The sequence below is a fragment of the Gigantopelta aegis genome, chromosome 6 (assembly GCF_016097555.1).
Source record: "Gigantopelta aegis isolate Gae_Host chromosome 6, Gae_host_genome, whole genome shotgun sequence".
NCBI lineage: Eukaryota > Metazoa > Mollusca > Gastropoda > Neomphalida > Peltospiridae > Gigantopelta > Gigantopelta aegis.
The window spans coordinates 41,464,030-41,491,736 of record NC_054704.1 but is presented as its reverse complement, the minus strand read 5'-3'; the positions used below and the strand labels follow the sequence as shown (position 1 = coordinate 41,491,736).

The 27,707-nt window shown below is 34.1% G+C and overlaps 1 protein-coding gene across 1 annotated transcript in view; it reads left to right on the top strand.

Moving 5' to 3' along the window:
• Positions 1 to 27,707, top strand: part of LOC121375112 (otoferlin-like) — a 135,845-nt gene that overhangs the window by 62,700 nt on the left and 45,438 nt on the right. Inside the window, exons 24-28 of the mRNA XM_041502356.1 lie at positions 655 to 789; positions 3,480 to 3,623; positions 4,275 to 4,402; positions 15,577 to 15,747; positions 24,131 to 24,288. Of these exons, the coding sequence (XP_041358290.1) occupies positions 655 to 789; positions 3,480 to 3,623; positions 4,275 to 4,402; positions 15,577 to 15,747; positions 24,131 to 24,288 (736 nt within the window). The remainder of the gene's footprint in view (positions 1 to 654; positions 790 to 3,479; positions 3,624 to 4,274; positions 4,403 to 15,576; positions 15,748 to 24,130; positions 24,289 to 27,707) is intronic.

Here is a 27,707-nt window from a genome sequence, read left to right as displayed (position 1 = left end):
TTTTTTTTTTTACAGTAAAATTGAAAATAATTGAATATTTCAAAAACAAAATTTCAAAATTAAGTTATATAATAACATATTTATTAACAAGTAATAAAATATTTATTAAAATTATTTGAATTGCATAAACTAAAAATATATATATATAAACCTTTTATACATGATCACAATATAAGAATAACTGGCTACATTAGGATAAAAAAAAAATGGCTAAATATTTTCTTATAAAGTTGTTTTATTGCTTGTATAGTGAGCTTGTATTGTTTGTAACATTGCCAGTTTTCTTTGTGATTTTTATGGTATGTCACACCTTATAATAATTATAACTATATTAAGTATTATAAAGCTAATAAATTTGTTGTTGAAGCAGGTTAAAAAACCCAAACTTTAAGAAAAATTTGAAAATTATTTCTGTTTTACATATCAAGTTTAGACAATGAAATAGTAGAATTTTAATTTTAATTTTTTTTCAAAGTGAGTTGGAAATTGTTTTTGTTTTACATTTCAACTTTAGTTAATCGAATAATATATATATTTTTTTTTATTGTTTAGGTGTTTCCCAATGACTTGGAAATTTGGAAAATGCTTTTGTTTTATATATCAAGTTCAGACAATGAGATAATATAACTCTTTTATGTTTGGGTTTTTGTTCAGGTATTACCCAGTGAGTTGGAAAGTCAGCACGGCTTCTCAGAGTTCAAAGACTGGCTCCATACATTTGAGTTGTTTCGGGGCAAGCAGGCAGCAACTGAGGATACAGACGAAAACAGAATTGTGGGGAAATTTAAGGTGAAAACACTCTTCTAAAATACAAATGTTACACACAGTCATTTAATTCCTTGTTTAATTCCACATAAAAAGTTATATATTATTTTTGCTCATTTATAAATACAGTCAAACTTCGATAACTTAATCTTGAAGGGAATGAGGAAATAGTTCGAGTTTCAGGGAGTTCGAGTTTTCGAAATATATTAATATATAAGAGTTCAAATTTGAAACTGCATTGCAGCTGGTTGCAGCATTGCAGCTGGTTTATTTCGCTTAATATTGTAAGAAGCATGTGCTTCGCTGCCTACCTCTGAACTCTAAATTATGCATCCCCAGTTGAAAAGCGAATTAATATATCAGTGACCTCACCCCATGCCACCCCATCTCATCCCACCCCACCCCAGCTGTTGGTATCTTTGACGTCTGTCGTACATTAATTTTGCGTATGTTGTAAAAGTAAGTAAATAAAACAAAAAGAATCACCCAGATGAATTTGAAATATATGCTTGGGCATATAGGCTACATGTATTTATTGACAGAAAGAAAAACAACAAAAAAACAAGGCATATACATATACATATATAAATAACAAAAAGTAACGTTGGCGTATTTTACAGATGTCAAAACATGGCGGAACGTAACTAACAAATAAAACACTGAATGCCGAATAACACTATAAGTACATTTGTTTTACACAAAATTATTTACGCTTCCCACCTCTACTTTTTTCTCCAATCTGGCCACCCACCCTCCATTTCTGGGCCCTACGCAAGATTGCTAGGATGACAAGAAAGCAGAACTTTTTAAAACCGATCTGGCAAACCCCACATTACCGGGTCCTTCCCCAGATTGCTCGATCATAACTAAATGACTGGTAATTGATAAACATTAACTGATACATAAATAGAAAAGCTAAAGTTTAACACGATTCACGCCTTTGAGAGCAAAAACAAACAGCGCTAACAATTATTACAAATGCTCTTTGAAGTTAATTAGACTGTGTCTGTAATTAAGTATTATGTAGCGAGGCTCTCCACCACGGACGAACACCGACTACCAAACATAGGATCATTTCGTTCCGCTCAGTTGGCGATCTATTATTCTGTAATTATCACCCTAATCCTTGACAGCCAAGACCACCCGAGACAGGCGCCTGCTTGACACGATTGACATTACAGTCATCTTTAAAATACTATCGGCAACAAGAGTTTGATCAATCCACATGCGTCGAGTTTTAGAGGTGCATACTCTATTAAATCTTTATGACGGGACCAAAGAATTAGGTCGAAAGATCGAGGTTATCGAGTTTTCGAAGGTCGTTATTACTAGTTTGTATAGCAACTCGGCCGGGACCGTTGCTTCAAATCAAGATATCGATGTTTTCGAGAGATCGAAGGTGGATTGATCGAAGTTTGATTGTATATATATATCCTTTATTGTAACAGGAATATTGGTTGTCATATGACCGTACTTGACTCATTTGCTTTAACTTGACATTTTCGCTGTATGTTATTTATATTGTTAATTTCAGTCATAATAAAGGTTTGTGTTGTGGTAAATAAAAAAAAAGTTATGTTTATTTAGGAATTTTGAGTTTTAAAACTATTTTTTAAAAACCCAACAAAAAACAATATAACATTAGAACAATTTTTGTGTTTCATACTGCAGAAAAATGTGTTTGTTTAACTTGAGCATATTGATTTCCCCATTGATCCTGTTGAGTTAAATGATAACACAGAAGTTCCTCTGCAATAGATATAGAGAATAACAGATTAATGTCATAAATTACTGGCATTATTCTGTTCAGGATGAATGGGAAATTCTGCTTGGCAAGCCTCAAAGAGTTCCTCATTGTTATCATCTCAGGATAAAGTCGATAGACTACATCAAAAACCTGTTATTCTTTATATCTATTGCAGAAAATTATGTTAAAAATCCTTGGCAAAATTATGTGACTTGAAATATTCTCACAGGAAACACCTCTTTTTCATATTATTGAATTTACTACAAGTTATTTGTTTCTGGGCCGATTGTTTCCTAAATTGCACACAAAAATTGTATTTTTGTATTTATATCCAAAACACTTTTACTTTTTTTTCTTATGTCAAACCAAACTGAAATTATTTACCAAAAAAAAAAAAAAAATTGTAGGAGAATGGGATGGACTATAGATGTACAATACAGATCTCCATCTAGTAGATACAGATTAAAGGAACATTCCTGAGTTTGCTGCAATTTTTAGATATTATCGACTAACAGATACTTTTTAACGATTGTAATTACATATCAAATATATTTTCTGCCTAAATTCTTTAATGGCTGTATATTAAACATGTTTCTGATCATTCTAATATTTGTACTAGATTAAATTTCATTTATTTCCTAAAATATTTTTGTTTACAAAATTATTTGAAGACAAAATCTAGTTTGGGCTTCTTACAAATATTAAGATGACCAGAAACACATTGAATATGCAGACACTGATATTCTAAACAAGAAAATATATTTAATATGTAAGTTTAATCGTAGAAATATTTTATTAGTCGGAAACATTTTACAATGCAGCAAACTCAGGAATGTCCCTTTAACAAAATAATTTAAAAAAAATATAAGTACATGTAGTAATGTTTAGTAGAATAAACTAAAATGAAACATTTGATGATAGTCCAGAGAATATCATTGTTTTTACTGTAACCACATTTGTGTTGTAGGGGTCACTGAAAATCTACAAGATTCCACTACCACCCGACATTGAGGACACCACTATAACTGGAGCCAATCCATCAACAGGCTTGTTCCAAGGGTTGCCAAGCAATGATCCCATCAAAGTGATGGTCCGCATTTATGTTATCAAGGTATGAGAAGAAATGTACTTAAAAGACTGAGTACCTTATAAAACTAATATTTATAGTCACTCCATCATTATTTACTTTAAAACTTGTTATATAAATATATATTGTTTTAAAAATGTTACAAGCATTGAAAGTGTTACTGTAAACTGGAGTAATACTGCAACATGCTTCTTATCAATGTGTAAATTTTGTGAATAATTGTTGGTATCTGCAATTAATACATATGTTTGGGGCAGGACGTAGCCCAGTAGTAAAGCATTCGCCTGATGCAAGGTCAGTCTGGGATCGATCCCCATCGGTTGGCCCATTGGACTATTTTTTATTCCAGTCAGTGCATCACAACTGGTATATTAAAGGCCATGCTATGTGCTATCCTGTCTGTGAAGAGTAAATGTCAAAATTACCAAATGTTTGACATCCAACAGCCGATGATTAATAAATCAATGTGCTCTAGTGGTGTCTAGTAAATGTTTCTAAGTGACTAAAGTATAGCAAGGATTACATTTTTAAAATACATGCCAAATAGTAACTCAGGTATATACATATTGTCTCTACATCTGTTACTGCACAATATGAAATTTGGACAGCATTTTAATTAGTGTCTGTATCTGGTTTTCATTTTTTTTTACTGTATAACTGAAACCTGCATTTCAGGCCAATGACCTTCACCCTGCAGACATCAACGGCAAAGCTGATCCATACCTTGTGATCCGTCTGGGATCCACTACGATGAACGACAAGGAGAACTATGTCTCCAAACAGCTCAACCCAGTGTTTGGAAAGTAAGTACACTTGATGCTCTCTTCTAGAGGCAGAGTCTAACTCAGTTGGCAGAGCACTGGCCTGAGGTGCTTAAGTCGCTGGATCGAACCTCTGTGGACCCATTTGCTGATTAGACTCTTCTTTTTTTTAAATTTACTTCAACTTGATATGTCAAAGGAGGTGGTATGTGCTGTCCTGTCTGTAGGATGGTGTGATTCTATTGTTTCAAGAAATTAATTACGGTAAGGATCTAGCTCAGTCGTTAGAGTGCTCGGCTGAGGTGCTTTAGTCGCAGGCTCAAATCTCTGTGAACCCATTCTCTGATTGGGCTTTTTTTCTGTCTCAACCAGTGCCCCTGACTGATATATCAATGGGTGTGGTATGTGTTGTCCTATCTGTGGGAAGTGCATATAAAAGATCCTTTTTTCTGCTAATGGAAAAATGTCACACGTTTTCTCTGAAGACTATGAGTCAAAATGACCAAATGTTTGACATCCAATAGCCGATGTTTAATAAATCAATATGCTCTTGTGGTGTCATCAAACAAAACGAACTAAGTTTATCTTCTAGACTGGTATGTGGTTCAGTGGTAGAGTGCTCACCTGTGGTGTGGTATGTCATAGGATTGATCACAGCCTTTGATTTAGGGTGTTCACAAATGGGCCCACCAACAGGGATCGATCCCACACTGACCGTGCATTGAGCAAGCGCTGTAACACTGGGCTATGTCTCGCCTTGATTAGGGTGTTCACAAAACAGTGTGGATACTCCATTACTCTGTACAATGAGGTGAGTCACAAAACAGTGTGGATACTCCATTACTCTGTACAATGAGGTGAGTCACAAAACTGAGGTGGAACAGGACTTAGAACACCTGTTTTCACTGTGAGGTAATACAGAATTAATACCCGGAGATTTGGGTGTCTTTTCACATCCAACAATATATAAATCAAATACCGTGGGCAGAGTTAATGGACCAACTTACTCCCAACTCCTCCGTGTTAATGGTATTAGCATTGCCAGTAGTAGGAGAGCATAGTAGGTGGTTACAAGTGCTGTTAACAATGCCAGAAGTAACTACTAGTACTGAACACTCTCTGAAGTGGTCAGACTAAGCCCACAGCAAAAAGCTGATGGGACATGGCAGGGTGTGTGGCACGGATAGTCACAAGAGACAAGCACCTGTCGCGGTTGGAGAGACAAGGACTGGGATGTGGAGGTGGATAGTGAAAGAAGTTGAAAGCTAGGAGGAGCCGCCAGATCGGGAAGAAATGAAATGGAAGTCAAAGAAGAGAAAGGAAAGGGGGCAGTGGGATAACAAAACAAACAAAAAAACAAACAACCCCCCCCTACCCCCCCCCCCCCCACATTAATTGTCTCATTTATGATACAGGCCCATAAGAATCAAGAGGCCTATTCCCCCACAAACTTGAGAATAAAAATGTATGTGTTTTTTTGTTTACTCCATGTAAAGATAAAACAAATCTGACTTGTGGCCACACACACATGTGCCCCCAACCCCCGTCACACACACGCACACACACACAGCACTTCAGATATCATATCCATGTCCCTTATTTCATAACTGTATTTCCCCTATTTCACAAAATTCTATATTTGCTGCTGGTGCCATCCTATCCATGGTAAAACTGCCCATAAAAAGACACCTCACTGCTTATTTAAAAGAGTAACCTGTTGAGCTGTGGGATGTTTCTTCTCTTGATACTTGACCATGTTACAACTATCATAGTATACCAGTGAGTTTTTAAACAATGTTCTGGGGTGTCATTATGCAAATTATTTTACTACTCGCATGGGTTTTTCATTATACACTCTGACAATGGGTTATCGGTATGCCATCATTGTGTGTGTAATCCTAGTGAAATCTATGACATCTAACTCCTCTGACAAGGCTGCATGACTTAGAAATATGGTGGAGCTCATAACTTTACTCACTCGAGGAATGCGGAAATTCTTGCCAGGAATGCTGGAGGTCTGGCCTAAATATTACCAGGATCCTGGTTGGTTGGATTGGGTGACCCGATTTATATCCTGTATTTGATCAGTTGACTAGACAAAAGGATCTAGCTCATTCGGTAGAGTGCTCGTCTGAGGTTTTTGGGTCATAAGATTGAATGACCTCAGTGGACCTATTCTGTGATTGGGATTTTCTCCCATCTCAATCAATGCACCACAACTGGTATATCAAAGGCTGTGGTACATGCTGTCCTGTCTGTAGGAAATGCATATAGAAGAGTCCTTGCTTCTAATGAAATAATGAGAGGCTTTTGATTATTAGTAAAAAAATTACCAAATGTTTGACATCCAGTAGATAATGATTAATAAATCAATGTGCTCTTGTGGTGTCGTCAAAAAACCTCCCAACACTTTAACTTATAACTTTAATCAATCACACAGTCACTGTATCATAACAAAACTTTGTCATGAGTTGGTGCATCAGTGTGTAACAAAAACTGATAACATTTTTAATGACTATGGTTTGAGAAACTGATTACAAATATTGTCCCCCATCCATTCATTAATCTTATCCTGTTGTTCCTTTACCTTCTCACAATTCTTCTTCTTCTTCGTTCAAATACGGGCGTGATGTAGCTTAGTGGTACAGCGCTCGCTTGATGTGTGATCGATCTAGGATCAATTCCCGTCGGTGGGCCCATTGTGCTATTTCTCATTCCAGCCAGTGCTCCACAACAAAGGCCGTGGTATGTACTATCCAGTCTGTGGGATGGTGCATATAAAAGATCCCTTGCTGCTAATCGAAAAGAGTAGCTCATGAAGTGGCGACAGCAGGTTTCCTCTCTCAATATTTGTGTGGTCCTTAACCATATGTCCCATGCCATATAACCGTAAATAAAATGTTGAGTGCGTCATTAAATAAAACATTTCCTTCTTTTTCTTCTTTGTTCAAATATTAAAATTCTTCTGCATGATGGCAAAAAAAATGAAAGGTAACCTTGACATAATGTTTAATAATAATAAGTATACATGTAATAAAAACAATTTCTTTTTATACATTAACCTGACCTGTGATCTCGGTGCTTTCACACATTCTTATGAACTGGTTCAAAAATCCATAGAATGAATCAAATGGCTGTAATCGACTACGGTGTGTCCAGGCAGCCTGTCTCCAGTGACATAGAAACTGCTGCTTTCTTTTCATTCATTTACATGGACTAAAAATAATTTCTCTCATTTTTATTGAAACCATCCTGTTAATAGATTCTGGTTTGGGCCCCTTTTAAGTGGATTTTCTTTATCCACTCCTGGTCTTCTCTTGGCTTTACTATATTTCATTATTTTGCTTATTTAATTTTTTAATAATACTTTATAATCATTAATGAGATTGTTTTCAGGCACTATTGTTTTCCTCTCTTGTGTAACTGAGAAATGTCTTCCATTTCATCAGCTGAAAACACTGTTCATCCAGCTAAACTCTGTAACAAGTGAAAACTATGGACAGAAGTTACAAAGTCTGTTTTTCTTAAATGCAGGTGTTTAAAGGGACATTCCTGAGTTTGCTGCAATTTTTAAGATGTTATCGACTAACAGAGAATTTTTAACGATTGTAATTACATATCAAATATATTTTGCATTAGTGGCTGTATATTAAACATGTTTCTGGTTGTTCTAATATCACTTATGTCACTTTAGTTCGTAAAAAAACCAATTTGTACATACTAAATTATTTGAAGACAAAATCCAGTTTGGGCGTCTTACAAATATTAAGACGACCAGAAACACGTTGAATATACAGACACTGATATTCTAAACAAGAAAATATAATTAATATGTACATGTAAGTTTAATCGTAGAAATATTTTATTAGTCAGAAACTTCTTACAATGCAGCAAACTCAGGAATATCCCTTTAAGCAGTGTAAACGTGTGTAAGTCTAGAACAGGCTTTGTAAATTTGGCTCAATATATCTAAGAAGAATCAACATCAATGTTGCCCTTTTTTGTCGACCACTTTAGGTACTTGAGATGCTTGGCTATTTTGCCGTAAACCTTTGCAGACTACAGGACAGTCACAATGTCCTAAGGCATATCCAGCTCTGACATTGGTGATGCCAGCTCCAGTAAAGAATCTACCACCTCTGGTTCTTTTGATGGATGATCACATGAAGGAGCTTTCTACCTCTATAACTGAGTCCTTTGCAGTTCAATCTGAAGGAACAGAACATTTCTTGAGGTTTATGATTCCTTGTCTTGAGATTTGTCAAAACAGTCATGGGAGTGAAAGACCTACAAACAGGGCTATATTATGGAAGATGTCAGTCAGGAAAAGGTGTTAAACAAATATGAGGAAATGTGTTTTATCATGTTCTTTTTTAAAATAAATATCTTTATCTGTCCCATCTTTGCCCACCCAATCTCTTCTACATTCGTATTATGTTATTTTCTAAGAGAAAGGAAATAATAAGTGACAAGAAATGGGTACTTGACACAGTGGAGGCTTACAGCCATTTGACTGGCTGTTGGAATATTTGAACCAAGCTCATAAGGTGAGAGGACAGGTTAAGAAAAAAACTATTAAAACTTTTTTTCTTTTCTTTTTTTAAAATCTAAAATGAAACATATTAACGTTTATACATGCATTTCTGATATTCCTGACAGTATATATCTATTTGAATCAAGCCCATAAGATGAGAGGACAAGTTAAGAATTTTTTTTATTATTATTATTTTTTTTTTAAATCTAAAATGAAGCATATTAACATTTATACATACATTTCTGATATTCCTGACAGTATATATATGATGTAAATCTCATCTGTGTTAATTTAACCTTGCCTAACGCAGTTGTTATTGCAGAATTATTTACATTCATTTTGGATGCTTATAATGTCGGAATAGATTGTTTGTTATTACCCGCATTGATTATTGTGTCAGCCCGTGCATGTATGAATAACATTTGGTGTTAACTGGCGCTGCACTTATTAATTGTGTATGGATGTTGCATGTAACTGGATACACATAAATTTCTCAGCTTTTCATAAGATCATTAAAAGAACTGCCACTTCTGCCAGGGAACAGCTGGAAACCAGTGCTAATTGCTAGTGCACAAAAAGCCTGATCGTAAACTCACTCATTACGCTGGTGGCATATAATGAAAGAATGTTTCCACAGCCAATGTTTTTTCTTTGCTGTAGATATATATATTATTCACGACATGTCGTCCATCGTCTAAGCTAGCATATCTGCTGCAGAAAGGAATCTTGGGATCAGTTTGGCAAAATCTCCGAAAGCATTTTTGTTAATCCCCAAGTATTCTAGCACCAATTTGGAAAGCAAAGTAAAGCATGCAATAAATAAGCAAGTTAATCTCCAAGAGGTTATCGACAACAGTATTGATCCCAGAGAACTCTCTTTCTTGTTAACCATCTTTAAGTTGTTTAGAAAACATTACTGAAAAGAATTTGCCGAGAATGTTGCGTAATTATGTTTGTACAGAATGTAATACTTGGGCTTTGTGTGAGTGAAAAAATGAAGTGTATTTTGTGAATGCAGCATTATAAAAAGTACAAAGAAAAGTTATCAGGATTATTTCAGATCATACAAGATAAACAAGAAGATCAGAATAACCTAATTTTCACAAAATCAAGCCAATTTTTACCAAAACAAAACTATTTATCTTAAGCCAACACATTTGTAGATGTCAGTATCTTTGAGGTGATGGCGTACAGTTACTATGTAAATTAGTTATTGGGAAAATTAAACAAGAAAACATTTAACACATTTTTTTTTTAATCAGCAGGAAAGTTTGAAAACAATAGTACTTTCCAAGTTTACAAATAATAATTTTTTTAATGTACCGGTATATTGATTATGAATATTATAATTCCTTCACAGCTGACATAAAAAAACATTTTTGTTCGTGTATTAAGAGTTTTGACACAAAAATATATATTCATGCAACACAATATTTTTAAACACTGGTTAGCAATACCTTTTTTTAATGTCACTTTTCTAAAACCAAATGACAAATAAATAACTTCCAATTAGTTGGTTATATATAAAGAATAACTGGAGCCTCATGGCAATCGCCATTCTAACCTTTACAGGATAAATGTGATATATTATGTAACCGGTTATTTTATTTATCCTGCCCAGTGCCGGGTTTATAAGGGGTCAAAGGGGGCAATTGCTCCGGGCCCCCCTGCCAGAGCCCCCCCCCCCCCCCCCCTAAGGACTTCCTTTATAAAAAAAAATGTAATAATTATAAAAGTCTTTAATTTTTTTTTTTGTCATTTAATTTAATTTCTATATTGAGGGGCTCCTGAACCTTCAAAACATTAATTAAATTAAACATTTTATTACACAACTTTACCAGCTGTTTGAGTAGTAGGCTCATACATGTTTATTGCCTTTTTGCCTACAAAATCTATACACCAAACAAAATAGTTCTTAAATAACATTTTATTTCTTATTTTTAAAACAAATATTGTCTTCGAAACGTTTAAAAAAAATCAAAACCCTTAACTGGAAATAAAATAATAAGTAACATTTTACGAGACACCAATCCTTTGCTGATTATAACTAGTATAAAAGAAGTCATCATACCTTTCTACTATATATTGTGATTGCAGAATAAAAAGTAATGTAGAATCATTTTAATACCTACTGGTGAAGTGTAATAGGAAAGGACGAGTCAATATGGTGTTTTGTGCAAATTATATATTCTACATTTTTGTATTATTATTTTAAAATATAAAATTAAAATTAAAAAATGTGTTATGCATTTACTAATTTGAAAACATAGTTCATTTTGTCTTCAGTTATAATATATCTAATTATTATATGTTTTTTAAATATTTATTTAATAAATGAAGTGCATTTATTGGCAAACAGGTGGTATAGTCCTAAATAAATGCCTCTCTACAAGATGACATTACATAAGTGTTTATTTATTAACTTCTGAATGTTGTTAATTAGATATGATATTGTATGGAAATTAATTTACAATTGTAAAAAAACCTGTAAATGTAATGGTTATTTTAACACAAATAATAATAATACATTTATTATTATTCAAAAAATTAAAAAGAAACTAATTATATTTTATTTTAACTAGTTAAAGTATTTAAATGATAAATTTAATTGTAATTGTAAATCTTTATATTTTCTAAATATCAAATAAGTACCTATAGTTATAAATAAAACCCCAATATTTAGACATTACCTTGATACAATGAAAGCTTTCTTCACTTATGTAATAATTTTTTCTGTGTTTATCTTTTTTATTTTTCTTAATTTCTTTTATTTTGGTCAACTGATATGTTTGATAATTTGAAACTCTTAAAAATACAGCAAATGTCAAGTGTTCTTTTATCTGTTTGTTATATCTTTGTTTTCCACTGCATGTTTACCTCAATCCACCATGTGCAGGATTTGATATCTTAATTGAACTGTTACACCTTTTGATGATGCCCATAACAAAAGATGCGACAATAAACGTGACGTAAAGTTTATTTGCCAAGCACAATAGTTTCGGAAAGTGTACACCACAATCAGAGGATGATACAGCAACTTGTATCCCTGAGTATTTGTTCACAAACTGCGTGTTGGTTTCGTCATCACAGATATCTCATTCCAAGTTTTTACGTATGTTATGTGACAATGATACCTCTCATTCAACAATCATCTTTGAAAAAAAATTAGAGAATTCGAATGAAAAAAAAATAAAATCTGCAAACCTGTATAGCTCTAAAGCTCTTTTATTTTCCCATTTTGCGATGTTTTACAGACATGACTTTCTATTGTTTGCATTTAACTGTGGATCTGAAGTTTGTTTTATTGCATTATAATGTTAAAGAGAGGAGGTCACAGAGCCAGAACAAGATTGCTCAAGCAGAAGGATAAATTTCAGGCATGCGTATTAATTTCTCCCCAAATGGCCCCATCATGTAGATCGGCAGTTTTGTTGTAGCATGCTTGAACAGACCAGGACTAAAAGGTATTGTCTAACCCAACAATGGCCTATAACAGAATGGGGGGTCCCCTAACCACACAAAATGACATTACAAATACCGACTAATTTATCGTGAGTGTGTTTATTCTAGAATATGTCCACATAGATAATCATAGAAGTCATAAATAAAAAAATTGACATTTTGATTGCTTTTTAACACATGTTAAACGTTAATTGTAAATTAAATTTTAATAGTTGCAATAAACATTTTTGATACTGTCTAATAGGTATTTCATTTAGTAATGAGTTTCAAAGTAAATTTTAATAGTTTTTTTTAATTTTTTAAATAGTTATTATCTAATATGTTTTGTTTTCATAATGAGTTTTAAAGTGTCATTCTGCCTCTGTTTTGCTGTATTAAATTAATATAAAATATATTAAAATTGCTGTTAAACTATCTTAAAATCCCAGCATTTCATTTAAAAGCTTTAAATTTCCTCAGGGAAATGAAATAACAAGTGCAATGAGACTAACAGATTAACACCAGATGAACAGATTAAAATGAAATTAAATTAAGTAATCAGCTGAGTTTCAGTTAACTTGCATATAGAGGATATTTCATGTTTTTTGTCAAATATGATTTATATCTCATCTAGTGAAGTTTGCAGTCAAATCTCACGTGATATGATTGCAAACTTCACGAGATGAGATATAAATCATATTTGACAAAAAAACATGAAATTTTCTATTTATTATATAACTTTTGGCAATTTTATACCTTTATTTTTAAAATGCCAGCAGCAAAATAGTTCCAGCTTTCTTCAGTGAAGATAACATATTTTAGAGTGAAATAGTGAAATTTTCACTCTAAAATGTGTTATCGTCACTGAGTGACTGATAACACTTTTATTTCACTGATATTTTAAGATATTTCACTAAATGTTATATAATAAATATATGTATATTTCAAATTTTAAATGACCAGATGGTGACACAGCAAATTTATTGTCCAGTCTTCATGGTGTCATACCAGGACATAAAAAGACCGTCTTCATCATCTCCAGTTTCATGCTATTAAAAATCTAATGTTTTTGCTATTTTTCACTCAGTCTTCAAAAACTACAACATTTCTATCACCAATACCCAAAACTAATTTAAACAAAGAAAAGATATTAAACTTCTTATTTTTATGATGAATAAAACATTCCTTGTCAAACAATGTAACATATCCAACTTCATATTTGAGATTTTTTATATTAATGATGTCTGTACTAAAGATTAATGATTTTTTATCATATCATTGCTATAAAAATTGTAAAGGATTATTTTGGCATAAATTCCATCAATCATACTGTTTGTCTAAAGGCATAAAAAGACTCACATTAAAAACATAAAGGTGGAAGATGTGAGGTAAAGAAATGAAATACGGAGCACCACACAGTGAAACCTACTCAAGCATTTAACAGTTAAAACAGACACCTGCATTCAACGTGTTTGGTCCTTTAACAATAATTGATAGCATTTCTGGATAAAAGTAAGGCTTTTTACTTGAAATATTAAATTTGTCGTATCTGATTGCATAAAAGCTAATGGAAAAATGTAGCAGGTTTCCTCTGAAGGCTGCTGCATGTCAAAAGACCAAATTGTTTGACATTCATTAGCCAATGATTAATTAATTAATCAATGTGCTGTAGTTGTGTTCTTAAATAAAACAAACTTTAAAGGGACATTCCTGAGTTGGCTACAATCTTTAAGATGTTATTGACTAACAGAGACTTTTTAACGAATGTAATTACTTATCAAATATATTTTTCTGCATAAAATATTAGTGGCTGTATATTAAACATGTTTCTGATCGTTCTAATATTTGTACTAGGTTAAATTTCATTTTATTTCCTAAAATATCTTTTTTACGTACGTATGAAATTGTTTGAAGACAAAATCTAGTTTGGGCATCTTACAAATATTAAGACGACCAGAAACACATTGAATATACAGACACTGATATTCTAAACAAGAAAATATATTTAATATGTTAGTTTAATCGTATAAATATTTTATTAATCAGAAACATCTTACAATGCAGAAAGTCAGGAATGTCCCTTTAAGCATAAAAGTTATTTCTAAGTGAATAAAAATCATCTACAAATTCATCCAGCATTCCCTGAACTCAAAATGTTTAAATCACACTTGGAAAACATGTAAATGCTAATATTTAATATTTGTAATGATTCAGTAGGAAGCATTTCTAAAAAGTATTATCAAAATTCTCATGAATGAATGAATGAATGAATGAATTAATTAATTAATTAATTAATTAATTAATTAATTAATTAATGTTATGACATCACTTCCCCAAATTACCTTATTGGTTGATCATGTGATCACACTTGTTATTAGTTGTGTACTTTGTATGATTTTTATTAACTTGGTAATGTTGAACAATGTAGATATTAATAAATACTATTAACCTGTATTAAGCAATTACTTATCTTAAGAGATCAGGGGCCTAATTCACAAAGGTCTCTTAGGCTCTGTTAGACACCAAAGTATCCTCTTTACAAGTCTTTTAGCATTGCACTGCGAGATCTCAAAGTTACGAGAGTTTAGTGAATTAGGCCCCAGTTCTTGTTGCGATGCTTTGACTACATAAACTGTCAAAAAACAAAAATCTGAAACAAAGTGTGCTGGGTGGCATTTTAAAGCAAAATAGTCTTTTTTGGTCCTCACCAGAGGCCTGGTCCAGGGCAGGTTAGATGGATAAACAGTATTTGACTTACAGCAGACTGAATAAAACTAAAAAGACATTTTAAAGAATTGTTTGAAAATGTTGGTGTTTGGCAAAAAAAGGTTTAACAAGTTTTTGAATGGTACTACTCTGCTAAAGACTAAATTTGCAGATGCTTATCAAATCATCTTATCTTATCAATATAGATATGAAAAATATCACATGAATGGTTGTTAGGTACCATTTTGTTTTTTTATGTTGGTTTTTTAAACATTAAAACAAAATAATGTCCACTTTAACCAAGCTACTTATGGAGGTTTCACTTACACAGTTAATTTGTGCATGTCATCAATAGCAATCAGTATAATGTGTGTTAATTTCAGTGGATGTATGTTTCACATATGACATCTAGGTAATCACCATGGAAAAGCCCATCAGATATCTTTAAAATAAGATCTGCAACATATGTTGTCATAAATCTCACACTGTGTTCTCTGGAATGGGTGTTGTAAGAAAATAACTGATTATTTTGCAGGTGTTTTGAAATTGAAGCCACCTTCCCCATGGAGAGTCTGCTGTCTGTACAGGTGTACGACTGGGATCTTGTCGGAATGGATGACCTTATCGGGGAAACCAAGATTGACCTCGAGAACCGGTACTACAGTCGACATCGAGCCACCTGTGGATTGGCACAGAAATATGAACTGTAAGCATGAATTTTTCAATCAGTTACTCTCATTTTAATCTTCAGTGTTTTTATCGCTCCAGTCAATGCAACATGACTGGTACATCAAAGGCCATGGTATGTGCTATCCTGTCTATGGGATGGTGCATATAAAAGATCCCTTGCTGCTAATCAAAAAGAGTAGCCCATGAAGTGGCGACAGCCGGTTTTCTCCCTCAATATCTGTGCGGTCCTTAACCATATGTCCGACACCATATAGCCGTAAATAAAATGTGTTGAGTGCACCTTCAGTGTTTTTATTACATGTATAAACAGTCGACAAATTTTGTAGTGAAGTTCATGGAAATTAGAAATATCAGAGATGAAGTTATGGATTTAGTTCACTGTCTGCAATTAATATAGAGATAAGTAAATGTGTGTCTAGTATTTTAAAATATATTATTGTATATAATTTAAAGCCAAAATATTTAAAGTGATTTACTTCCAGGTGTTTATACCTGAGTTTTCAACTCATGCTTGTTTTTAAATCCCTGATCGGTCCAACCAGAGTGGACTATAGGTTTCATCTCTGTCCTTCTGTCTGTCCGTCCATCTGTCCCACATATGGTTTTCTTAACTTTTTTTGCAATGCTGAAATTTGGTGTAAAGCCATATCATATACAGTTACAGATCAGGTTTGACCTTCATCATAATTTTGACAGAGTTATGGCCCGTCATGATTTACCCATTTTGACAGAGTTATGGCCCTTGAGATACTAAGATTTGTTGGTTCTGGTAGACGACATGTATTGATTTAGCAATACTATAAATGCTTGGTTTTTTTTGTGATATTGAGGTATTATAAAACTCAGAATAACCAGAAACATTAAATTTGCCCAAATTTGTTAAAATTAAAGCAAGAAGTTGCAAAGCAATGTGTAATAAAACAGTTTAAAACTTGCAATTTTAGCTAAACCTATTTTACAATTCCTACTAATGGTAAAAAAATCTGTAATCGCCAAAAATATTTTACATTTGGTCAGTGCCTTTAAATTGTGGTTCCATTTTAGTTACATCAAATAATAATTGTCTGGATATGAGATGCATAATTCTAAGTTTCAAATTAAAATATTAACTCTACTTTTTTCTTTTCAAAGTGTTTTTTTTTTGGGGGGGGGTGTTCTTTTTTTTTGGTGGGGGGGTTATTTGTCATAATGAGTTATTGTAATTTGTTAAAATAAACACTCCCTGCTTACTACCTTCCCGTCTAACCTTGGTATATAGCTTGATAAGGTAGCCATCATGCCATGACACACAGATAGGGTGGGCAGCATGTTTTCAGCGCAGGTCTGATATATGTAGCCGGGTTGTCATCATTCCATCCAGTGGTGTGAAGCTGTTAATGATAACTACCCTCTGGGTTCTCTAGGGAGGATGATGACAGACACGTTTTAGGATGTGGCAATGAATGAAGCATTGCAAAGTTGTTTTCCGTCTTTTTAACTATTAATGCAGGTGCGTATCATTTGAATTATTGCTATCTGGTTTTCTTCGTGTTTTAAGATATAGTAAACTGTTTATATCATCATGCTTTTTACAAAGAATATAAACAGTTTACTATATCATTTTACAAAGAATGTAGGGGCGAGATTTAGCTCAGTCGGTTGAGGTGCTTGCGTCGCAGGATCGAACCACCTCGATGGATCCATTCATCTGATTGAGTTCCTGTCTGTGGGAAAGTGCATATAAAAGATCCCTTGCTGCATTAGAGAAAAATGTAACGGGTTTCCTCTAATGACTATGAGTCAGAATTACCAAATGTTTGACATCCAATAGCCGATGATTAAGTAATTGATGTGCTCCAGTGGTGTCGTTGAAAAAAAAAAAAAAACGAAATTGTGGATTACAGTAATAATTGAAATAATACTCAAACCTTTAAAGAGCATTTTAGATAAAGAATGTATTTTATTTTGTATAGCATTAAAATATGATTATAGCTTCCAACAGAACAGAAATTGACTGATTTTAAATGTTCTAAAAGTAAACGCAAAAATGTGTTTTTTTAAACTTTGACTGAAGTGTGAAATTAGTTAACAAAATAAAATGTTCAATTCATCTTTTCTTTTTGTCATGTAAAGTTGGAATTAGTTGAGAAAAATAATGCACAAATGCCATGAATTCTGTTATGTCACACTGTGTGGCAGCTCTAACAGAAAGTGGTCTGTGAAAATATGATTTGCTGACAGCTAGACTGGCGTCTGTCCTACTGTGATTGATTAGGGAACTGCCTGCTTTTCACCACCTGGTGCTTCACACTGGTACCAGTGCACTGTGTAACTTCCTCCTTTTTTATATGAACCACAACTATCACTTTTTTCTGTTTCACTTTCCATAATATATGTTACAGATAATAAGACATTATCTAACACTATTCAAGTGTAAAATTAAATATGCATATAAAAGACATGCAGCTGTTAATTGAAAATGAATGACTCGGTCCTCAACAGATGTCTGTAATATTGTCAGAATTTGTGCTGAGCAAAGTCATACTTCGTTCAGATTTATCATGTAGGATATATATACTTTATTAAAAAGTATATGTCCTTTCTGACTTAGGGATACTTTTTTGGTATAAAATTATATTAAATCTTGTCAGACACATGTGCAGAAATTTATTCAGGGGGGTCTAGACTGTGACGAGTGAAGTTTCTAGGTGGGGTCGAAACATGCTGCCAAAGAAAATTCATTCTAAAAAAAGAAAAGAAAATTTGCTTGAGCAAGGTTTTGACCCATGAACCCCATCCATACACACAAACACATACACACATGTCTACTTGTATACATACTACTAGTATTATTTCTTAAAACTAGAATCTTATTGTGAACTGTTTTAACCTATAATGCAAGCTATGCCATCTCCCCAGTAGTTTTTGTGATCGATCATTGCCGCATGCTTGCTAACTTCTCAAGTTGATAGGAGTTTCTAACAGGTTTCAAATGAGTCGTGAAGGAAAACAAGTCCATCATACTTCAGTTATGTTTGCCATAATCCTCTCTGTTTTTTTTATTCATGTGGTTGCAGCCAACTGATTGGAGGGTTTTGACACTGTCGTCTACATGACAACTTGTCATTTTGAAATAGTTTTGAGTAATGGTCTGCAGCAAAAAATATATATATATTATAGTTTTAAGTTAATATGAGTGCATAAAAGTCAATCTTTGATATATCTATATTTATTGTATGTTTTTTTAGATTTTGTTTCTAAAGTTTAATTGTCATAAATCCCATATTTCTTCTCTTTTTTTAAGTTTGCCATAAAAAAAAGAGTTAAATGTAAAAAAAAAAAGATATATATAAAGTTTGCCATAAATCCCATAATAATTTTGTTGTTGATCAGTGACAGGTAATGGCATTGATCCTATGACAGTATTAGTGGACTTTTCTTTGCTAAATGTAGGTGGGTTTTTTTTATCTCGGCAAGTGATTAATTACTTATTAATCAAATTATGCCATTGTGCTGGGGCGTCATTAAACATCTATTCTATTCTATTCAAACCATACCAAGTGGGTGCTCAAAATTCAATATTTTTCAGAAAAAAAATCTATAATCTTGTTTTTTAGTTTCTGATTCTAAACTATATTTTTCTTTAATATATGTCGGGTTTTTTCCCTAGAAAGTTTAAGAACCTTTTTAATAGCTATAACAATCTATAATACAAAAAAAAACCTATTAATATTTTTTATGTTTCATGTATCTTTTGCAGCATTTAAAAAGTATATAATAGGTTTTATAACATAAAATCAATAAAAAATACATTGGATTTTTTCCATAATGTTTTTTTTTATGAATCACATAGACAGAAAATATATTAATATTGCATAAAATGAGATATCATTTAAATATAGGTCACAGCGGATTTTGATCCGTATAAGATTCCAACACAGCTGGTTGTGAATTATTTCCTTTATCTAAATTTATTGATCATGTTAAAAAAACCGGTTAGAATCACTAGCTGTTGCACAGAAATAATACAAGGGTATCCAAGGATTATCAGCAATATATATATATTTATTTAAATACAGTGGACTCCGTCTAAACCGGATTCTGTGTAATCCGGATCTCTGGATAAACCGGTCCATTTCTAAAGCCCCGTCTAGCTACCGTTTATCTCTTAGGTATAAATCTCTGCCTAATCCGTACTCTGTCTACTCCGGACTCGGGATCAAAAATCAAGAACGAAAGAACAGTTCATGCATTAATTACCTCTGTCTACACCGGATTGGGATTTGACTGAACAACGGGCTGCTTAATTAGTTGAACAATGATCGTCACTTGCCGAGTAATCAGGATGCCGTCGCAAGATCAAATACAAAATGTAATCACACTCGTGTGAAGTTTACTCTTATTGCGTGCGGTAGGCCGTTAGATTTGGATTTTGTATTCAAATAATTTCGCACGTACGAATAAATAATGTTTTTGGAAATAAAATTAAATTTAACTTAGTACATATATTAGAATGACCAGAAACACGTTTAATATGCAGCCACTAATATTTTATGCAGAAAAATATATTTGATATGTAATTACAATCGTTAAACAGTCTCTGTTGGTGGATAACATCTTAAAAATTGCAGCAAACTCGGGAATGTCCCTTTAGGTATATTTTTTATGTCTGTGAAATAATCGATTGCAAGTCTGGCTTGTATGATTGTTTCCCAACCATCCATGTCACTGTTGATCGCAAGTTGTCGATCATTCAAGAACCATAACTCTGGATGAACTCTGCCTAAACCGGTCCTCTATGTAAACCGGACTATTTCGACGGTACTAAGTGAGTCCGGTTTAGACAGAGTCCACTGTATATATAATCTTGTTTAATATGTTAATAGATATATATATAATCTTGTTTAATATATAGATACATATTCTGCTGGTAGTACTTGTATATATATATATATATATATATATATATATATATATATTGTGAATTACAGTGTATATATAAACATTATACTGTGTCGTTTAAAACAAGCTTAATTTTTCCTGTATTTATAATACAACATGTTATGGAAAATGGCTTCATCTTGTTTGTATCTACAGAGTTAATTTGTTTTATTTAACGACACCACTAGAGCACATTGATTTATTAATCATAGGCTATTGGATGTCAAACATTTGGTAATTTTGACATTTAGTCTTGGAAAGGAAACCTGCTACATTTTTTCATTAGTAGCAAGGGACGTTTTTATATGCACCATCCCACAGACAGGACAGCACATACCATGACCTTTGATATACCAGTTGTGGTGCACTTACTCTGCTACAGAGAGAGAATTAAATTTAATGCCAACATTACTTACTGTAACCTCACCAATTTGTCCAGTCTGATTTATTGACGAAGAACTCTGTCCTCACAGTCAGTCTGTTCCACTGGACTGGCCAAGCCCATTGCAGCAGAGGTCAGACAGTCAACATTTGCCAATATTTCACTTTAATCAAGAAAATTAATTTTGACAAACGCCAGGCAGTTGACACAATGGCGAGGAAATTGAATGGAAATTACTGCAGAGGCGCACAGTCCCTCAAACAAATTATTTTTCATGTTTCATCTTCATCAGTTTGAATCATTTAATGTGTTATATTAATAAAACTAATGGCTCATGAATATTTCAGTTTGTCAGTTTGTCACTCAACACACTGTACTGTTGCTTGTAGTCTGGCTTTGGTTTAAAGTATCACTAATACTGGGCTGTTCTGGGAATGTTTGTGTGATCACTTGAAAATGAAATGTTATATTTAACAACGCACTCAACACATTTTATTTACGGTTATATGGCGTCGGACATATAGTTAGGGACCACACACAGATATTGAGAGGAAACCTGCTGTCGCCACTTCATGGGCTACTCTTTTCGATTAGCAGCAAGGGATCTTTTATATGCACCATCCCATAGACAGGATAGCACATACCATGGCCTTTGATGTACCAGTCGTGGTGCACTGGTTGGAGCGAGAAATAGCCCAGTGGGCCCACTGACGGGGATCGATCCCAGACCGACCGCGCATCAAGCGAGTGCTTTACCACTGGGCTGCGTCCCGTCCTGTATGATCACTTGGAGTTTTTGGCATACACCATTTTTAATTTCCTTTTCTGCATGAATTAATTAAAGCTGCAATCTCAAGTATATTATATTATTTAAAGGAATACTAAAGCAAGGCTTTTGGACTCGTGTGCATATTCAATGATACATAATGCACATTATTGCTTAATATCAACAAGTATAATCGTATAGTTAATTAATAAAACAGTTAAATGTGACGGCTATTATATATAACAGGCGCAGCCATTTTGTACCATCCCAGTGAATACGTCCTCTGGCGAGCTGGTGGTTACATAATACCTAACGTGTCACGTCAGGAATTAGTCTTCGAACTGAAGAAACAAAACATACCTGATTTTTGCAGATGCATCGCAGTGTTCTGTAATAATATCTATCCCAGTAACACAGCAACGTGTATATGTGGTTTATTTTTCAATACAAAATAAACCACCATTGTCAGTGTTGACATAACTGTATTATATTTTGTACATAAATTAACCCATGTACTGAAATAATAGTTGGAGTGTTTTCTTGCTTAATTAGTCTTTTCTTTCCGTGGCCTGTACCTGTGGTTCTTGATTGGCAGGTGTATATTTAGACAGTCCCTAGACACTGTGTCTAAACACACTAAAAAGACGTGCCTCTTTTATTAAGATCACAGAGTATTGTGTGATAACCTCAAATCATAATGGACTTTACCAGCTTTATTACTGTAACTAATTCTGTAAAACCCTTGATTAAGTAGACTCTCCCATCTAAAATCACAAAACTGACCAATTACGTAGTCCCAGAGAAAAGAAAAGTATCACTTGGGTATCGTGAGTGGTCGTTTTTGTTCGAACGTATCCTACCAATAGGCCTAATAATATGCATTTTTTCTTTAGATTTTTTAAAAGAAAAAAATACTATAACTCCATTTCGTTATATTGATGCAAATTGAAAAATATTTAGTTAAATAGTTTATTATACTATCAAGCCATTTATGTTGTTTTACAAGTCAGGTTGATGAAAGCGAAGCGCCTTATCGTAAATTAGAGCATTTGTTTACACTGTGCATAGGCCTAATAGAGAAGTTGGACCTGAGCAGGACGTCACTTCACCCCAAGCTATACCACCAGTCATCACAAAAACAAAACACAATGGATGCCCCCAGTTAGCAGGAATAATCACGGTTTTTTATTAATTCTAAAATTACGCGTTTTTCATTTGTTAAAGTGTCAGTATGTGTTGGTGGTCCGGGTATGCATGTTTCCAACACATAAGGCTCTTGTTGGAGTTTAGTCTACCTTTAAGGTGTCAGTATAAGTTTCTAAGGCTCTTGTTGGAGTTTACTCTACCTTTTTCATTTGTTAAGGTGTCAGTATGTGTTGGTGGTCCGGGTATGCATGTTTCCAACACATAAGGCTCTTGTTGGAGTTTACTCTCCCTTTAAGGTGTCAGTATGTGTTGGTGGTCCGGGTATGCATGTTTCCAACACATAAGGCTCTTGTTGGAGTTTACTCTCCCTTTAAGTCAACTGTTGTTTTGTTTAACAACTCCACAAAAGCACATTGATTTATTTAATCATCGACTATTAGATGTCAAACATTTAATAATTCTGATATAGATCTACATATTTTTTTATTGGCAGCAAGGAATCTTTTATATCCATTCTCCCATATACGGAACAGCACATACCATGGCCCTTGATATACAAGTGAATAAACAACCGGCATTGATTGTTTTACTGGCACATGTTATTTATCAATGTCCTTTGGCTACATTCTGTAATCTATGTGTTATGAAAATGTATTATTATCCATTGCAACACTTGGACATGGGCAGCAATTCCATTTTTGTGGGTACAAGGAAGGAAATGTTTTATTTAACAACACACTCAACACATTTTATTTATGGTTATATGGCGTTAGACGACCACACAGATATGGAAAGAGGAAACCCGCTTTCGCCACTTCATGGGCTACTCATTTTGATTAGCAGCAAGGGATCTTTTATATGCACCATCCCACAAACAGGATAATACATACCACAGCCTTTGATATACCAGTCATGGAGCACTGGCTGGAATGAGAAATAGCCCAATGGGCCCACCGACAGGGACCTTGCCTAGCTTTGCATACCCAGGTGCATATGCAGAAATTGATGTAAGGGGGGGGGGGGGGTCCAAACTGAGGTGAGCCAAGTTTTCGGGGGTGGGGATAACATCATGCTCCTCCAGAAAATATATTTTTAAAAAATCAAAATTAGTTTTTAGCAGGTGGGGTTCCGACCTTTTTTATAATTTAACTTATTTATATACATCTATATGGGTTTTTTTTACAGATATGGTTACAATGCATGGCGTGACCCTCAGAAACCAACCCAGATCTTATTCAAGCTGTGCAAGGACAGCAAGGTTGATGGTCCCCACTACCAGCCAGGCAAGGTCAGAATCTCCAACCGAATCTTCACAGCACCTTCAGAAATAGAGGATGAACATGGTAAATGTTATTTATTTAAAGGAACGGACCCTAGCTAGTTTCGACCCGTGAAAATTAAAACTAAGTTTAGTTAATCTACAAACCTGTAACACATTGGGATAAAGTTACAATTGAGTGAAACATGAGTCTGTGACTTTGAAATGGTGAAATACCCTCTAAAAATAGACTACAACTCAACTCCATAACTGTTCCTTCTCAGACGTATGTACATTTTTTAAATTATGGGAAATGCATCTTGTGATATTAAAAACACCATGATGACCAAAAACACTTCAAATGTATGGAACTTGATAATCTAAACCATAAAATCTAAGTAAAGTATGATTTCAGTTATTAAAAATGGCTACAATAGTCCAAAATATGCATTAGTGTTTAAAACCTAGGGTATGTCCCTTAAAAAAAAAAAAAATGTCACTGTCATAATTCCTACTTGTTAGTCATCAGAATATTATATTACATGTACCACTATACTTTGTACATATTTTACTCAACCTATTGCAGTGTCCTTAGTTTGTTCACCACATGCAATTGTTAGTTTAGTTTGTGTGCAAAATCACCAAATTGATAATTTATTATTGATAAAGAAAACAGAAAAGCTACATATTTCAGAAGTGTTGTGACATACAATATTTAACAAATATTGGCGGAGATATATTTCTTTGCATTGCATTTCTTTCATCTTTTCTCGTGTGTTGACATATGCATAAAAAGAAGTTATGTTGAGAATACTGAATTGATGCAAAGGAAAATATTTGTTTTGTCCTGTCCTTTTTCTTTTTCCTACTGTACCCGGAATTGTTTGATTTGAATGGTTTTCAATCAAAGGCAGTGTACCATATATATATTCTGATATAAGCACCAACATCCTTCTTCATGACTTCACATTTCATTGTAATTGTGAATGCAGAGTTGGCTGTTTAAGGGGAGCGAGCTATCATTCTTACAGTACTCCCCTGAAACTAGTTCAGTGAGAGTAATGTTTAGGTATCATGATGATGATATCTTAAATAGCTCCCCATAATCTAAATTAGGGGAGAAATAGCTCCCCATAATCTAAATTAGAGGAGCAGTTAATCACTCCCCTCATTTCGTTTTCATTGCAACTTATTTCACTGGTTATATCCATTTACGGTTCAAGCATGCTGTCCTGGACACACACCTCAGTTATCTGGACTGTCTGTCCAGGACAGTGGGTTAGTTCTTAGTTGTTCACTCCCCTCAATTTTGTTCATGGTGAGGTCTGTGAATGAATGCAATCTATAGGTTGTCCTTTATTTAACGGATCCCTTGCTACTAATGCGAAAATGTAGCTGGTTTCCTCATTAAGATTAAATGTCAAAATGACCAAATGTTTGACATCCAATAGCCGATAATTAATAAATCAATGTGTTCTAGTGGTGTCGTTAAACAAAACAAACTTTAATATTTTATTTAAAGGAGTCTACTAAAAGCAGATTGTCCTATATGTAAAGGTTTCCAGTAACAACAGGTGACTCCAGGTTATTTATGTCCTTTGAATTATGGTGTCCAAAATGTGTGAGAAGGAAGAAAGAAATGTTTTATTTAACGACACACTCAACACATTTTCATTTATGGTTATATGGCATCAGACATATGGTTAAGGACCACACAGATATTGAGAAAGGAAACCCGGTGTCGCCACATCATGGGCTACTCTTTTCGATTAGCAGCAAGGGATCTTTTATATACACCATCCCACAGACAGGGCAGTACATACCACGGCCTTTGATATACCAGTCGTGATGAACTGGCTGGAATGAGAAATAGCCCAATGGGCCCACCGATGGGGATCGATCTCACACCAACTGTGCATGGAGCGAGCGCTGTACCACTGGACTACATCCCGTCCCTTGTCTGAGCAGATTCACCTTTGTGTAAAAGTTTCCAGAAAGTCATTCAGAATGTCAGTTTTTTCAGAGGTGTCCTTTAAGTAGCAAGAAAGAAATGTTTTATTTAACAACGCACTCAACACATTTTATTTATGGTTATATGGCGTCAGACATATGGTTATGGACCACACAGATTTGGAGAGGAAACCCGCTGTCGCCACATAGGCTACTCTATTACGACAGGCAGCAAGGGATCTTTTATTTGCACTTCCCACAGGCAGGATAGCACAAACCATGGCCTTTGTTGAACCAGTTATGGATCACTGGTCGGTGCAAGTGGTTTACACCTACCCATTGAGCCTTGAGGAGCACTCACTCAGGGTTTGGAGTCGGTATCTGGATTAAAAATCCCATGCCTCGACTGGGTTCCGAACCCAGTACCTACCAGCCTGTAGACCGATGGCTAACCACGACGCCACCGAGGCCGGTCCTTTAAGTAGAAGTCTCACCTTCTGAAGTGGGAAACATAAAGATGTTAGTTTGAGATGATCCAGCACAATATAGACAAACATTATGGTCTAGGTGTGGCTATAATAATTTAATTGCAAATTTCTGGTATAGAGAATGATGAAAAACGTGCTTCCACCACTGTGTTACTTTACTACTTACAATGCAACCCCGCTAAAGGGGACATTCTGTAAATCAGAATTTTCTCAAAATTGGAAATTTTTCATTCTTAATTTTTAAATATCAATAAAGAACACAACCTCTGTAGATCAGATACTACTTAAAACAGTAACCTGACGGGATCTTTGATAAATGCTTTGAAACAAGCAGGCTAGAACATACCAGTGGTTTTATTCACTGGAAAGTCCACTAAGGGGGATTGAACCTGTGACCTGTAGTACCTCAGTCTGGTATTCTACCAGTGATCGAACCACACTCAACCCCTTTACAAAGTACAGGTTATTTTAATGTAAATAAACATTTTGTCCTTTAATTACTTAGACTTGTCCACTAATAGACATGGTTGTCCTTTATACTGAAGCACCTGTGAAAACAGGTCATGCTTTCTTTTCTTTTTCTGGTAACTCTAATGTGTGTTGACAGAATGTGATCCAAAACACATGTGACTTTGTTGTGCATAAAGTCCTAAATTGTCACTAAATATTAGAGGAAATTAAATTATTTTTCAGAGTCAACAGATTACCACTGAGTCAATATAACCTAATCAGAACCAGGGCCTCTGCCAAAATGTTTAGCCCAGTTCAGAGTCACACATGACTAATTTGTTTTCCTTTGCCATGCTGCCACCATTTTGTTCCAGGAAGGAAAAGGGCCACCTCCATTTAGCAATTAACTTTTTTCACTGACCTTCCGCTCATGTATTTGTTTAGACCACTGATGGTGTTTTTCTAACTACTGAAGTGAAAAATTACAACTGCCTACTTGTATATTTTGTAATGCTGTTCACATGATAGAAGTCAGTGGTGTTGTGATTAACTTTAAACTGCTATATTCTGTGTGGGTTATAAATTAATAGATTTTTCAGTTTATGGAGTTTATAAG